This window comes from Leptodactylus fuscus, chromosome 2, assembly GCF_031893055.1.
Source record: "Leptodactylus fuscus isolate aLepFus1 chromosome 2, aLepFus1.hap2, whole genome shotgun sequence".
Classification (NCBI taxonomy): domain Eukaryota; kingdom Metazoa; phylum Chordata; class Amphibia; order Anura; family Leptodactylidae; genus Leptodactylus; species Leptodactylus fuscus.
In genome coordinates, this window is record NC_134266.1 from 125371659 (window position 1) to 125388999 (window position 17341).

A 17341-nucleotide genomic window follows, 5' to 3' on the forward strand; every position below is an offset into this window, starting at 1 on the left:
GTCAGATGTACTTTTCAGGGTCCCAGAAAAGTTGGGTCGTTCTATATTAGGGAGTGCGGAGTACTAAATATTTAGTTGTCCCTTAATTTGACAGATGTATCTTTCAGGGTCTCAAGAAATCTGGGTAGCATACTAGTCAGTGATGTTATACAGACTGCTGCTGTAGCAAAATGTACCCATTCAAACCTCTTTCTAAATTAAGACACGGCTAGCTAGTATTATCCTCCTCTCTCCTTGATGTATGTCATACTCTGAAGCAGCATTGTTTCCATTACACTCAGTGGCACGCAATGACTTCATTAGGCTGAATGGAATCAAACCCTCTCCATGATAAGTCCCATACCCTTCCTGAGCTTCCTGTGATATAAGATAGGATAATCCTTTAATAGTCCCGCAATGGGGAAATTCGGTGTCATACAGCATCATGGATAGTACAGTAGTATATAGCAAGAGAGAACACATACAAGTTCATATTATGTTAGTGCTTGTACCTGATCTTCACCCAGTAATGGCACTTTACAGAGGCAGAAAGCACTGAGTGCCCAAATAAGACTCCACACACCTAAATGGTGGTCTCTCCCTATGGAGGGACGATATCCCCCTAACCCAATCCATGTCTGTAAGATTTCTGTTAAACTGCTCAGAGCTGCAGTTAATTTTGCAGACGTAACTACAGATGAAATAGATCATGCATGTTTTTGTCTTTATTTTTGTTTTTTTAGGGTTTAGTGTCCCCTTTAAAATGAAGAGTCCATTTCAGTGCACTCTGTAATGTTTGCATGCTTTTGAACAGAGAAATATTCCCTCTATTAAAGAGACCCTTTCACCATCTCCATGAACTATCCCTCTCTTCATTCTTTAATAGGCTATGCTCCACTAATTCTGGTGCAATTCAATTTTTTTTTTCCATCTCCACCACAATCTTTACTGTTTCAGCTGCCAATAAGCTATTTAGGCTCTCTACAGTCAGATGGGCGGTCTCACTGTTTCAGAATAGAGCCTAATTAGCATATTGGGGGCTGACACTCACAGCACTGATTGCTTAGGATCAGTGGGATCTAGAGAAAAATTCTAGAATTAGTGGAAGGGTGCCTATCGAATGGTGCAAACAGCTGGAGTTAGTGAAAGTGCTGATGGCTCTTTAAGTAACTTTTAATTCTTTCCAGTGCGGACTAAACCATTAAAGAAGAGGAAGCGTCTTGACAATGATGATGATGAAACTGATGAAAAGCCTGAGAAGAAGCTGTCATCTAAAGAAGTATGTGATATCTTTTTACTCTGTGTTCTAGAGGTCTTTACAGTGACTTAGCAGTGACAGAGTGAACGTGTGCATGTTATCTATGATTGCCCACCTAGGTTGAGTACACAAACACAAGTGGCCAGAAGGGTTAAAACACCAGGCCTTACACTGGCCTCTTAATCCATAATGCAAATCTATCCATTTTATTTCTATGCAAATCAAGGGCAAATTACTTTGGTAGAATGCCTTAGCTTGCCCTGGATAAAGTCTGGATAATCTGTTGCATAAAACAGTGATTTACATGAAAATGATGCAAAGCTGAATAACGAAGCATACTTGGAACCTGTAGAATCACCTCCACAAGGTACTGTGATTAGGTTTATAACCAATTTACTGCTGACAGACTCCCTTTTAAACATATACTTTCTTTACTCTTGCAGAGAAGAAGAATCGAGAGGCAGCAAAATTCAAAGAAAGTAGGGGTCCGGTACTACGAAACTCACAATGTCAAAAACAAGAACCGCAACAAAAAGAAAGTGAACCCTCAAAACAAAAATGTCAGACAAAAACAGTCAAAATAAAAAATTATTCAGTCTTTCTCTGTGTGTCGATACTCTTCCCTCTATAATTGTACTACGACACTTGTCAAGCACATCCGCTGTTTTGCCACCAGTAATAAGTAAAAGTACACTGAGCAGTTTTGTGAATTTTATCTTTTTAAGGGCTTTCCCAGTATGGTAGGATCAGGAGATCTTTGTATGACCAGTTTGCTCTTTGTCTGCCAGCGTAGAGCAGATGGTTATTCTCTATTCATATTAATGAAATGGACACTGAGCTAAAACAATATAGATAACGTTTTAGACTGGTGTACTTTATATGCCAGAAACCAGTTGTTAACTCTGTCCAGCAGTACATGGTCATGTGCGAACCCACAAAATACAATAAGACTTGGAAAGAGGTTAGAACAATTTTATCATCAAAAGAACTTGGATATTAAATATATTGAGGTGTTTCATTATAGAATGAGCGGCGTCTTAATGTCAGAGGGAGTTTTAATACATAAAAGCCAAATCTAATTAGAAATGTGTCCCAGAGGTACAAATATTAGTTTCTTGGCATTAGCACTAGCATAGATTCCAGACTGCAGACATCCCGTCAACAGATGTTACTTCTTGGGCGCAATAATTCCTTCTAGCTGTGCCTGTAAAAGAAACAATATCTTATTGGAATGTATGGATATGCAAATAAGATCACTAGGCACACATACAAGTAGTAATGCCACCGGATAAATGGACAAACAGTGCTGACACTTTGTTTCTTTTGAGCCTGTAGAATTGGGTGTGAAGGCAAAGAAAACAAGTTGCTGAAGTATTTCCATTAAGATTCCCCTGTATTACGATCTGCTCTTGGTTTTAGCTTACAAATACTGGTGCAAAATTTTGACCAGATCTGCCACGAGCAAATAAGGTGCCATTCATATCACATGTTTTTCTGAGTTTAATGGATGTGAAAATCAGACAAACTGATGACCATTAGAGATGAGCGAATACTATTCGAAACTCTAGTTTCGAATAGCACGCACCCATAAGAATGAATGGACGTAGCTGGCATGCAAGGGGTTAATTCCATTCATTCCTATGGGTGCGTGCTATTCGAAACGGCTGTTTCAAATAGTACTCGCTCATCTCTAATAACCATCTGTTACCATAGAAATAATTGTTAAAAAAAAATAAATGATCCATTGCTTTTTCTTTATGGACACAAGTATGGTATACTATGTTTTGTTTTCTTGGTTATTTTTTTGTGTGTCCTTTTAACATTGAGGTCTATGGAAATGGATGGCCATCCATGGTTATTCTCTTTTTTTTTTTTTTTTTGCAGCCATTAAACTGATGTAAGATGTGATCTGAATGGCTCCTTATGTCTAGGCATTTCAAGTTAAAGGGGTTTTCTGTCTCCCTCTTCTTATCTGCTGATCCAGATGCCTGGAGACATTGGAAGCTGCTCTGCTCTTGTTGAAATAACAGGTACAGAACTGCATCCTTGGCCACTGTATAGTTGTGGCAGTAGGAGTATCTGGAGTATCAGCAGAGATGCTTCCCACTTTGTAAATCTTCTGATCTCAGTGTCGGACTTCACCGATCAGATTCTGATGGTCTATTCTAGTAAGTAATGTGTATGACAACAAGGCCATTGACTGTTTCTATTAGCAATCGGGAGCAGCAAAATATCTTCCTGCAACCAGAATTTGCTTATTTTCCTGGTCTGAATGGCAAACATTGTTTATCAATAGCCCACTGGATTATGGGAACTTTATGGCAGCAGGATTTGTTTATATGGAGCACAAAGATATCTAGACATGGTATGTCTAACGTGGTGATGACCAGATTGTGATTTCCTGTCCATTCCTATAGAAAACATGAAGAAAAATTGATGTATAACAGCCTTCCTTATTATGTCAGGCTATGTCCTTAGTTGACTTTAAAATTACCCTATTGGCGAATTCACTGTGTGGCATTTTTATGGAAAATAAAATGATGAAAGATGGTGAATTGGCTCTTTGCCCATTTACTGGAATAAGTTGGCTTTATTCTCCGTTTAAGGTATTTGTCTATATATTGCACATAGTATATTTAGTCAAACAGAAATGCACATTATCAATCCGTCTGCCTTCTGTAGATAGCATGAGAAGAGCAAAGATACCTCTACATGGATTGTTTCAGTAAAAGTAGGACCATATGAATGGCCCTGTCTAGTAGAGAAAGGCTCTGATATTGGTTGCAATTGCACTTCCTTCAATATGAAGAACCAGTCAGCCATGCTAGTGACTCAGTTACGGTAGGTAAAATGTAGGGATAATTCATAAAGGAACAAATATCTACTAGCTAAACCGTGCATACACAAATGACTAACTACATGTCAGACTTGCTCAATGACATAAATCCTGGCAGAAATAATTTTGATTTTGGTGACAATCTGATGGCTTTTGGACCTGACCGACTCCCTTTAATGTGTATGGCCAGCTTTAGAGCAGAAATCCAGTCATAATACATTTTACCAGGCTGTAGTGATGACATGGTGTGCTGACACCAGCTGGAGATATTTGTTTGTTGTCTCCGAAAGCCTCTTTCCCCCCCTCCCATCCCCATATATTTCCCATTATTCATGAGGACCTGGATTTCATTTCCCCAATGTGAGTGAGACAACAGTCAAACATGCACATTCGCTCCACTGAAATTCTAGGACTGCTAAAGAAAGCGAAGTATGGTGCTAGGTTATCTTACTTAGGCAGTACTTCTGGTGTTGAAGGGAGTGCCGCTGGCCGTGCATATGCTCAAATGCCACTCCATTTAAAGGGAGTCTGTCACTAGGGTGAACCATATTATACCAGCAACACAGTTCGGGCTCACCTGGATGTAATAATCTTTTGCCCATGAAAATTCATGCCTTCATTGCAGAGATATTAATCTAATTTAGAATATGCAAATGAGCAATCTGGTGCACCAAAAGCGTCTCCACTGCTCCAAACTGCCACATTACACAGGGCCAGGCGAGATTTCAGCATAGCTCCATGTCCTGTCCCTCACAGAAGAGAGGGGTAAGCAGGATGAATTAGAGAAGTGTGGGGCACAACAGTTTGGAGTCACCCTTGTGCTTCAGACTACTCATTTGCATTTTCTGAAATAAATTAATATCTTTGTAGTGGAGGCACGAATTTTAATGGGGGAAACAAAGTTACATTTAGGTGAGCCTGACCTTTCTAACTGTGCTGCTGCTTTAATAAGCTTCACCCTGGTTACATATTCCCTTTAAATGGTCAATAAGTTTTCAGACAACTTAATCTCATGCAATTCTGGACCAAAATGCAATCTACTTTATTTAAAAAAAAAATGTTTGTTTTTCTACCTGAAAAACCTCTCTACAGTTCATGTCACTGTGTGTTGCTAAGTATGGGTTTCTCTTCACAGCCTCTGTATCTTTCTATACCGCTTTCCTTGTCTGTACACTGAAAGAATTATGGACCTTCTTGCAGCTCAGAGTGAGTGTAAGGCGAGTCGGCCTACTTCCATATACTTCTGACCAGCTGCTTGTGCTATTGCTAACAGGATGTTAGTTATAAGCAGCAAATAGCTTTCCTTATTGTGCTCAGATTTCCCTGTTTTGGATCTGCATCATAACCTGAATTTGGAGTCCAAAGTCCATGGCTCTGCTATGGTATATTTATTTGGACTTTTCTGAGCAATTTTTTGCTATTTTATAGTTACTTCTGTCAGAATAATACATGCAAAGAAAACAATAGTAGTAATGGATAGAGGAGGGTGTCAGACTGCTCTGTATTGTACACATCCCCTGCCTCAGGCAGAAATGAAAAATGTGCTGTTGTAATGGGGATATCAACACCAGAAGAAAAAAAATATGCACCACCATGTATGAAGGATAATCCAGACAAAGACTAGATTGCCCAGCAGATATTTCAAATTGTGATGGAAACTCAGCTACCCTTTAAATAGGGGGACATGGGACCCCTTTTTCATAATGGGGGGTATTCCAATGGTTGGAATCAAGTATTTACAACCTATCCAGTGGATATGTGATAAATTACAATCTTAAGAAACCCATTTAAGGCTACGTTCACACGTGAATTACGTGTGGCGTAATTTGCTCCAGAAATAAACCGCTGGACCTTGATGCGTTTATTTGGAGCGGTTTTTGGTAAACGCCAGGTGGTTTTTCCCTCCCAGACAGTGAATGGGCCGTAAAAAACCATGCCAAAAAATGCGACGCTGTTTCAGTCTTCCATTCACTTCTATTGACTTTCTGAGGCGGAATCCGCCTCAAGAAAAGTCATGACGCTTCTTTTTTTCCGCTAGCAGCAACATGCCGCTAGCGGGAAAAAGAACGCTAGCGGTCTCCATAGACCACCATTGTGAAGGGGCGGATTATGACGTGGATTCTGTGCCAAAATCCGCCCCCTCTGTGCCCTAAGGAAAAAAAAAAAAATCATACAGTAAAAATTTAATATATGAACAAAATAACAATTAGCAATCAAAAATTTGTAACAAAAAACAACAAAGCAGAAAACCACTATTTACCTTCAGTTGCTGATTGGTCCGTTTCAGGAACTGTATTTCCTCGGCATGCTTCTTCTCTTCTACTTGCCGCCTCTCCGCCTCCCGCTTTTCAATGGCTTCGCACTTTGCTTTTTGTTCATTTACCTGTCTCTCTAGATCTTTTTTCTCTTGCTCTAATTCTGCAATCTGTGGTCAATACAATACCAGTGTCATAAATTATGAAATTCATGCAAAAAGGAAATAAAACTAATGCAACAATAATATATCTAACAAAGTAGCACATACTGTACGTGCTTTCCCTGCAATGAATCCTTTTTTGAACTCATGAATGGAGCTTCTCCATGACCTCCATAGCTTTTTAAATGTCAGTATCATTCCAGTTTAAATGCCATTTCTGATCACTTATATGACTTGTATCTTTCATTTATCTGCAAGTTCACCTGTTATGATGTTTCCCATCCACAAAACACAGAAAGAGGGGGAGATTCTACTTCCCAATGTTACTCTCACATATAGAAGCTGCAGCGTAAGGCTAGGTTCACACCTGCACCTGATCACTGCAAGCAGGACTTCTCGCAACATTTTGGTGGAAATCCGGCGGACCCCATTATGATCTATGGGGTCTGTGGGTAACCATTTTTTTAAGCAGATTAAGTTTCAGATTTGTGGGGTCCCCAAGCAGACTGCACAAACTAAAACTGGAATGCTAGTGTGAAACTAGTGTAAGGGACATGATATAGCAGTCCTGCAGTTCTTTAGAAATTGCAGGAGGGTCTCTTCCTGTTACATCCTTGCTGCAAGAGAAATCAGCGCTATATGTACTGACTTGCTGGTGGTCCTGCCATAGACAACAGACAGTCTTAAAGAGGCTTTAGCTAAGCTAAAGTCACAGATCACTGCTCTGCCTTAAAGGGGTTGGCCACTTTCAGACCAATATTGACAAACAAATGTACAATAAAAAGATATACAATTTTCCAATCTACTTTCGGTATCAATTCCTCACTGTTTTCTAGATTTCGGCTTGCTGTCATTCATTCTGTTACTTCTAGAGGATAAAACTCTGACCATGGTCATGTGACATACAGTCTATGGTCATGTGATTTATGGTCCATGGTCATGTGATGAGCACACAGGTGCACAGCTGATTACCAGGCAGGTGTCTGATTATTGTGCTGTGACTATAACGAGTGGCACCTGTGTGCTCATCACATGACCATGGACCGTAAATCACATGACCATAGACTGTATGTCACATGACCATGGTCAGAGTTTTATCCTCTAGAAGTAACAGAATGAATGACAGCAAGCCGAAATCTAGAAAACAGTGAGGAATTGATACCGAAAGTAGATTGGAAAATTGTATATCTTTTTATTGTACATTTGTTTGTCAATATTGGTCTGAAAGTGGCCAACCCCTTTAAGGCAGAGCGGTGATCTGTGACTTTACCTAAAAGGCAGCCAAGTAGGCAGGAAACCATTCCCTGTAGGTATATACATACCTTACATATGAATGACTGAATAGTCACTTAAGCTATAGTTACTTTTTAAAGGGGTTGTAAAAGATTAGAAAAGCTGGCAGCTTTCCTCTTCTCAGGATGAGACCTGACAGTTGTTGGTCACATGCTATAGCTCATTCTCATTTAAATGAATGGTAGCAAGCTGCAGAATGATCATGTGACCAAGAGGGGGAGTTCACACTTGCCCTGGCAAAACAGGACAGGGGACGGAAACCCGGCGGTCAACTTTACATACTCATTCAAGTGAATGTGTTTTAAAGCTGACCGCCGGGTTTCCATCCCCTGTCCAGTTTTGCCGGGACTGAGGACAGAAACCCAATGGAATGCACAAACCGGAGCACAAGCGCAAGTGTGAACGAAGCATTACTGAGTGTATAGTAATCTGCCATGTTTTCTAATCCTACAAAACAGTCTGTTCTGTCAAAGGGGGAGGTATTGAATGTATTCCAGAAGTTTGAGAATGTGCCTTCCCTCTACTATGTAGGAAGTTCAGCATGATAGCTTATAAATGGATAGTCATTCAATTGCCCCTGCACCCACCCATCCTTATTTACACACACAGCTGCCCAATGGTTAGTGTCCAATGTTCATTATTAAGGGGGGTTCACACTTGCGTCGCTGTCCGCCCTTTGTGATTCCACCGAAAAAATAGGAAAAACTGTGTGGGAAGGCTTGCCGGTGGTCAGTTTAAAAACTAATTCATTTCAATGGGTTTTTAAAGCAGCCTGCCGGTGTCTGTATGCAACTTCTCTGCCGTTTTTTTTTGCACGAAAACAAGAACAAAAGAGCTATCGGCCTGACTGTCAAGAATTGTTTGCACCTGAGGAAGGGCGGAGTTGATGCCCGAAGCGCGTTGTGCTTAAAGCATCCAATAAAGTCGTTGATCTTCTCCCCTTTTGAGTGCGGTTTCTTTGCCACTGGATCATCCACCTTGATCTGGTACCGGTCTCTTACTGCTTCTGTTTTTTTTTTTGCACGGACACAAAGTTGGACATGCACAAAGTCGGACATGTTTTTAAAGTGACCGCTGGCAAGCCGTTCCCAAGCAGTTTTTCCTGGCTTCGGCAGATTACAATGGGCAAACAGCGGTGCAAGTGTGAAAGCCCCCTTACAGTGGGTATCTGACACATAATGGATGTCACGTGTCACAGACCTCATTCCCTCACCATACTATAGCACCTATAGTATTATCAGTAGCTTGGACACACTTGGTTGTGCAAAGGAATTAAAAGGCAGAATGACTTTAATTTCTAAATTGCACCTCCTCCCTCCCCCACCTCAGTGGTGCCCTAGTCAACTGCCCACGTAGCGGTCTTCCAGCCCTATGCTGACTGGCCTACCACAAAGCAGGAAACTAAACTCTACGTCATGGTCATGATGGCGTTTTGGCCACATACTTCTAAAATCTGCAAAAAAACAACTTATATGAATAAACTGTAAAGTATGTGACTGGCTTTAGTGCGTGTATACCTAAAGCAGGAAAATTAGCTAATTGTGAATGCATATAGTCTCTCTCTATATATATATAGTTACTCGGTGCAGCATGACGAAATAATTTGAGTCCACCTTTACTTTCACATATCATTGACCTGCTGGATTACTGCGCCATTACTTGTACTTACCGTGTGTTGTGTAAAATTGTATATGGCAGGCGCCACACGCTACCATTGATAGGATGCCTGTATGCTTTTATCCACATTTGCTCAGACCCTATTTCTGGATATTGCACTTTAATAGTATTATAAGGATAATAAGAAAATGAACATTCATGGAGACAGTGGCAGTCATTGTTCCTCTCTAGCAGACAGCTAATGTCATTTCGCTCTTTTAAATCATATTAGCCAATGATGTGTTAGTGGCAGAGAATGGCGTAACCCACCCACCACCGTCTATCCAGGATGCAATTTGTTTATAACTGCTGGGCAATTTTCTAAAAAGCTGTTCCAGTCCTGTTTCATATTTCTATAACTTTCATAATGTGATTAAAATCCAAGTTTGTCGACCATGAAATTAGAGATTCAAGTATAAAATCAGTTAAAAAAAAAAAGGGAAATCGTCTTTAATGCAATGACCGTTCTATGCTAAAGCTATGAAGTCACTGTTGAGATATGAAACAGTTTTAGAGCATGGAAAATGCAATTTCATTGTGTATTAGCTATGGTTGAAGAAGTTAATATTCCAGATCCTGGCTTTACTTGAGGAGATTCACAGCACTTAACCAGAAAGATTAGACATAGTGGCTGTCCAATGCTAAAGGGGCTGAGGAGCTTGCTTGAGAAACTGTTATGTTTGTTACACATGTTTGACGGCTGATCATTCATTCCATGTGCCGTAGCCAAGTATGCTATTATTTGGAAACAGGATTTAGCCCCATACTTCTAAAAAGTTTCCAAATGAGGACATCATATAAGATAATCTAATAATACTAAGCTGGAGTTGAAAGGCTCCCTCAGCTTCAGAGTGGGGGGCTGTAAGCGATCCCCTAACTGGATTCACGCTACCATTAGAACAGAAGTGCTATGGTCAGGTAGATGTATAGAGGGTGATATACTGTAACTTAGGCAGTGGCGTAACTAGGAATGGAGGGGCCCTGTGGCGAACTTTTGACATGGCCCCCCATCCCGACCGACGCCAAAGCCCCCAAGTAACTCAAGCCGATAACGGCCTATTAAGAAAAAAAAAAACAAAAAAAAAACACAGCAGTAGCAGCTGTCGCCGGGCCCCTAATGTCCCAGTGCCTGTGGTAGCTGCTACCCTGGTAGTTACGCCCCTGAGCTTAGGCTCTGTTCACACCATGGTTGGTGCCAGGTTAATAGCTAGTGGCTTTTGGTAGTATCAATACCCTTTATTGGAGTTACTTTTATCTATAGACACCATATTTGTTATGTAATCAACAAGTATTCTGAAAAGTTGAAGCCGCTGATTGGTCTCAGTGGTCACGTGACCACAGAGGAGAATCAGCGGCCTTGGGAAGTGACCCCAGGACATCATAGGTAGTGAGGTCAAGGGTCTTTGGCTAAGGCCTCTGATTAGCCTCAGCGGTCACGTGTGGCAAAGACTTCTGCTAGAAGACAACAATGGACTGGCAGGACGAGACCATGTTCGGAGGCACCGGAGCATTGGGTAGAGTAATTTTTAATTTTTTTCACCTCCCCTGGCCTATATAAAATATAAAGATTTTGCCCAGACAACCCCTTTAAGTTTACCCAGGGGATGAGAAGAGCATGACAGTCTATACATTTCTGGACTTTATGCTTCAACTATTCCTATAGGGAGAATGCCTGTATTTCCGTGGGTATAATTGACGTGCTGCGATTTCCAAAAAATGCAAGGGTTATACTGTGAGTATTTTTCTGAAATGTGTGGATGGGATTGTTCCCATCGACTGTAAAACACTGCGGTTTTTGCTTAAAGGGATTTTCCAAGCAAAAAGTTAATTTTCAAAAATGGTTGTGAGTATTATTAATAAGTGACCTCAAATACTTTTAGCAGTGTTTTGAGTGATTTCTGAGTTCTCTTGGAGCTGCTGGCATCCTATGCATTTGTTTACATCTGCATTTTCCTGTTGTGTGCCTTTCGTAGGGTTCATTCGCACGGAGGAAAATGGTGAGGAATTTGGTGTGGAATTTCAGCGCTGAAAAAAAAGACTCAAATTGACTTTAAAGGGATTCTACCACTAAACCAACGTTTTTTCTAATTACCACGTCGGAATAGCCTTAAGAAAGGTTACTCGTCTCTTACCTTTAGACGTGGTCTCCGGCGGCCATTTTTAGGAGGCCGCTCTTGCTCTTGTAGTTCAATACAGGAGCGTACTGCGCAGGCGTTGGAAGTTGGACTGAGACGGAAGACAGAAGAGGCGGGGTTGCAGCTGAAGATGGAGGCGTCACTGGAGAGAGCTCTCGGGCAGCAGTAAGGACGCTCCCATCGCCATTTGAGCGCTGGGGCCCGCCCTTATTGCTGCGGAGAACTCATTTGCATACCGGTTAAAAGCGGTATTTCTAAGGAACGGCGCCACAGAGACCACGTCTAAAGGTAAGAGACGAATAGCCTTTCTTAAGGCTATTCCGACGTGGTAATTAGAAAAAATGTTGGTTTAGTGGTAGAATCCCTTTAATGGGTTCCTTTTTCTGCTAGCATAAACTAGTTGTTTTGAATAATCTTTGGGGTGGGAATATCCCTTTAACTCTTCCAATTTAGAACCCTGTGGGAGAGGATATCTTAGTAGAGGATATTAGACTCTTTAGTATAGCTCTATTAGACCATAACTTTGAAAGTCCATCATAGTGACACTTTCCTTTTAAAGAGGTTTTCTGGGGCTATGTGATCTATCTTTATGATAGGTCATGAGTAATAGTTTGTGAGTGTCCACCTACCAGCATCCCTACTGATCAGTCGCAGGGGCCGCTGAAACAGGTATATCTCCATATATTGTGTAATGGCTATGAAAGATACCATAGTCCTCTCATTTTCAAGTAAATCGAGAAGATCTGCAGTATCATTCAGGGCCACTACACAATGTACAGAGTTGTGCCCAGTGGCGTAACTAGGAATGGCAGGGCCCTGAGGTGAACTTTTGACATGGCGCCCCCCCCCCCCACGACCGAACCCCTCCTACGCATTCCTGCGCGCTCTATTATGTCCCTTAGTGGCCCCTGCACACAGTATTATGTCCCTTAGTGACCCCTGCACACAGTATTATGTCCCTTAGTGGCTCCTGCACACAGTATTATGCCCCACTGTGGACACCCATAAATAATTATTATACTCTGAAATAACCGTGTTTTTTAAGTTTCTTACCTCTTCCGGGCCTCCTATCATTATACTCGGGGGTCTTAAAAAAAAGTGACACTGTGGGGCCCTCACTTACTGATCCCGGCCCTGCCAGGATGGGTAACTAAATAGGGCCCATTACCGGCTGGAGTAACTCCAGCCGGTAACGGCCTATTAAGAAAAAAGAAACCGCAACGGTAGTGGTTGTCGCCGGGCCCCTAATGTCCCGGGCCCTATGGCAGCTGCCTCTGCTGCTACGGCAGTAGTTACGCCACAGGTTGTGCCCGTTCTAATGCCTGTTCCAAAGAGCCATGGCCATTTCAATAAGGTGATCAGTGGGGGTGCCTCTACCATTCTGATATTGACAACCTTTCTTAAAGTGGTTTTCCCACCAAAGTGAGTTATTCCCTATCCATTGATAAGCAGATAACTTGCAGATCAGGAGATCAGTACACTTTTGTGGTCAGACAGTGTATGAACCACTCCTATCCTATTTCAAGTGAATAACCTGCTTTGGTGAGAAACCTCCTTTAAGGAATATTCTAAAATCTTAAACCTTCAGAAAACCCCTTTAACTGCTGCTCTCTGAGGTATGCTGGTCTTTAGATGCCAAAATTGTTTTATTGTCCACCCAAGCCAGAGCTGTCATGCATTCAAGTGTTTGGAAGTTTTTGTTTCTAATTTATTTCATGGGCATCCAGAACTTTGCCACCATCTAGTGGACATTATTAGAATTGTAACTTGCTATGTCACACCAATGAGATGCACAACAAAAATTATAGATACAGAATAGAGATGAGCGAACAGTGTTCTATCGAACTCATGTTCGATCGGATATTAGGCTGTTCGGCATGTTCGAATCGAATCGAACACCGCGTGGTAAAGTGCGCCATTACTCGATTCCCCTCCCACCTTCCCTGGCGCCTTTTTTGCTCCAATAACAGCGCTGGGTAGGTGGGACAGGAACTACGACACCGGTGACGTTGAAAAAAGTAGGCAAAACCCATTGGCTGCCGAAAACATGTGACCTCTAATTTAAAAGAACAGCGACGCCCAGCTTCGCGTCATTCTGAGCTTGCAATTCACCGAGGACGGAGGTTTCCGTCCAGCTAGCTAGGGCTTAGATTCTGGGTAGGCAGGGACAGGCTAGGATAGGAAGGAGAAGACAACCAACAGCTCTTGTAAGAGCTAAATTCCAGGGAGAAGCTTGTCAGTGTAACGTGGCACTGACGGGCTCAATCGCCGCAACCCAGCTTTCCCAGGATCCTGAATGGAATACACTGTCAGTGTATTCCCGTATACCCGATATATACCCCGATACCCGTTCCAACGGTGTGCCCCCCCACCTTCACCCCAGAAATACCCTGCAAGTCCCCTAGCAATAGAATTGGGGCTATATACACCCACAATTTTTACTACTGGTATACAGTGCCATTGTCTGACTGGGAATTCAAAGAATATATTGGGAATACAAATACCCTCATTTCTTGCTACTGCCATATAGTGCCAGTTTCTGACTGGTAATTCAAAGAATATATTGGGGTTACGTGCACCCACAATTTTTACTACTGGTATACAGTGCCATTGTCTGACTGGGAATTCAAAGAATATATTGGGAATACAAATACCCTCATTTCTTGCTACTGCCATATAGTGCCAGTGTCTGACTGGGAATTCAAAGAATATATTGGGGTTACGTGCACCCACAATTTTTACTACTGGTATACAGTGCCATTGTCTGACTGGGAATTCAAAGAGTATATTGGGAATACAAATACCCTCATTTCTTGCTACTGCCATATAGTGCCAGTGTCTGACTGGGAATTCAAAGAATATATTGGGGTTACGTGCACCCACAATTTTTACTACTGGTATACAGTGCCATTGTCTGACTGGGAATTCAAAGAGTATATTGGGAATACAAATACCCTCATTTCTTGCTACTGCCATATAGTGCCAGTTTCTGACTGGGAATTCAAAGAATATATTGGGGTTACGTGCACCCACAATTTTTACTACTGGTATACAGTGCCATTGTCTGACTGGGAATTCAAAGAGTATATTGGGAATACAAATACCCTCATTTCTTGCTACTGCCATATAGTGCCAGTTTCTGACTGGGAATTCAAAGAATATATTGGGGTTACGTGCACCCACAATTTTTACTACTGGTATACAGTGCCATTGTCTGACTGGGAATTCAAAGAATATATTGGGGTTATAAATACCCTCATTTCTTGCTACTGCCATATAGTGCCAGTTTCTGACTGGGAATTCAAAGAATATATTGGGGTTACGTGCACCCACAATTTTTACTACTGGTATACAGTGCCATTGTCTGACTGGGAATTCAAAGAATATATTGGGGTTATAAATACCCTCATTTCTTGCTACTGCCATATAGTGCCAGTTTCTGACTGGTAATTCAAAGAATATATTGGGGTTACGTGCACCCACAATTTTTACTACTGGTATACAGTGCCATTGTCTGACTGGGAATTCAAAGAATATATTGGGGTTATAAATACCCTCATTTCTTGCTACTGCCATATAGTGCCAGTTTCTGACTGGTAATTCAAAGAATATATTGGGGTTACGTGCACCCACAATTTTTACTACTGGTATACAGTGCCATTGTCTGACTGGGAATTCAAAGAGTATATTGGGAATACAAATACCCTCATTTCTTGCTACTGCCATATAGTGCCAGTGTCTGACTGGGATTTCAAAGAATATATTGGGGTTACGTGCACCCACAATTTTTACTACTGGTATACAGTGCCATTGTCTGACTGGGAATTCAAAGAGTATATTGGGAATACAAATACCCTCATTTCTTGCTACTGCCATATAGTGCCAGTTTCTGACTGGGAATTCAAAGAATATATTGGGGTTACGTGCACCCACAATTTTTACTACTGGTATACAGTGCCATTGTCTGACTGGGAATTCAAAGAGTATATTGGGAATACAAATACCCTCATTTCTTGCTACTGCCATATAGTGCCAGTTTCTGACTGGGAATTCAAAGAATATATTGGGGTTACGTGCACCCACAATTTTTACTACTGGTATACAGTGCCATTGTCTGACTGGGAATTCAAAGAATATATTGGGGTTATAAATACCCTCATTTCTTGCTACTGCCATATAGTGCCAGTTTCTGACTGGGAATTCAAAGAATATATTGGGGTTACGTGCACCCACAATTTTTACTACTGGTATACAGTGCCATTGTCTGACTGGGAATTCAAAGAATATATTGGGGTTATAAATACCCTCATTTCTTGCTACTGCCATATAGTGCCAGTTTCTGACTGGTAATTCAAAGAATATATTGGGGTTACGTGCACCCACAATTTTTACTACTGGTATACAGTGCCATTGTCTGACTGGGAATTCAAAGAATATATTGGGAATACAAATACCCTCATTTCTTGCTACTGCCATATAGTGCCAGTGTCTGACTGGGAATTCAAAGAATATATTGGGGTTACGTGCACCCACAATTTTTACTACTGGTATACAGTGCCATTGTCTGACTGGGAATTCAAAGAGTATATTGGGAATACAAATACCCTCATTTCTTGCTACTGCCATATAGTGCCAGTTTCTGACTGGGAATTCAAAGAATATATTGGGGTTACGTGCACCCACAATTTTTACTACTGGTATACAGTGCCATTGTCTGACTGGGAATTCAAAGAATATATTGGGGTTAAAAATACCCTCATTTCTTGCTACTGCCATATAGTGCCAGTTTCTGACTGGTAATTCAAAGAATATATTGGGGTTACGTGCACCCACAATTTTTACTACTGGTATACAGTGCCATTGTCTGACTGGGAATTCAAAGAGTATATTGGGAATACAAATACCCTCATTTCTTGCTACTGCCATATAGTGCCAGTTTCTGACTGGGAATTCAAAGAATATATTGGGGTTACGTGCACCCACAATTTTTACTACTGGTATACAGTGCCATTGTCTGACTGGGAATTCAAAGAATATATTGGGGTTATAAATACCCTCATTTCTTGCTACTGCCATATAGTGCCAGTTTCTGACTGGTAATTCAAAGAATATATTGGGGTTACGTGCACCCACAATTTTTACTACTGGTATACAGTGCCATTGTCTGACTGGGAATTCAAAGAATATATTGGGAATACAAATACCCTCATTTCTTGCTACTGCCATATAGTGCCAGTGTCTGACTGGGAATTCAAAGAATATATTGGGGTTACGTGCACCCACAATTTTTACTACTGGTATACAGTGCCATTGTCTGACTGGGAATTCAAAGAGTATATTGGGAATACAAATACCCTCATTTCTTGCTACTGCCATATAGTGCCAGTTTCTGACTGGGAATTCAAAGAATATATTGGGGTTACGTGCACCCACAATTTTTACTACTGGTATACAGTGCCATTGTCTGACTGGGAATTCAAAGAATATATTGGGGTTATAAATACCCTCATTTCTTGCTACTGCCATATAGTGCCAGTTTCTGACTGGTAATTCAAAGAATATATTGGGGTTACGTGCACCCACAATTTTTACTACTGGTATACAGTGCCATTGTCTGACTGGGAATTCAAAGAGTATATTGGGAATACAAATACCCTCATTTCTTGCTACTGCCATATAGTGCCAGTTTCTGACTGGGAATTCAAAGAATATATTGGGGTTACGTGCACCCACAATTTTTACTACTGGTATACAGTGCCAATTTCTAA

At 41.2% G+C, this 17341-nt stretch overlaps 2 protein-coding genes across 2 annotated transcripts in view; one reads left to right on the forward strand and one right to left on the reverse strand.

The window, feature by feature from the left end:
- GNL2 (G protein nucleolar 2) overlaps positions 1-1837 on the forward strand; it is a 34475-nt gene extending 32638 nt beyond the window's left edge. The window contains exons 15-16 of the mRNA XM_075264526.1: positions 1167-1258; positions 1681-1837. Of these exons, the coding sequence (XP_075120627.1) occupies positions 1167-1258; positions 1681-1821 (233 nt within the window). The 3' untranslated portion in view covers positions 1822-1837. The remainder of the gene's footprint in view (positions 1-1166; positions 1259-1680) is intronic.
- A 413-nt stretch (positions 1838-2250) lies between these two features.
- The window catches only part of DNALI1 (dynein axonemal light intermediate chain 1), a 34977-nt gene continuing 19886 nt past the window's right edge, over positions 2251-17341 (reverse strand). The window contains exons 5-6 of the mRNA XM_075264576.1: positions 6334-6498; positions 2251-2441 (exon numbers count right to left, since the gene is read on the reverse strand). Coding sequence (XP_075120677.1) covers positions 2406-2441; positions 6334-6498 — 201 coding nt within the window. The 3' untranslated portion in view covers positions 2251-2405. The remainder of the gene's footprint in view (positions 2442-6333; positions 6499-17341) is intronic.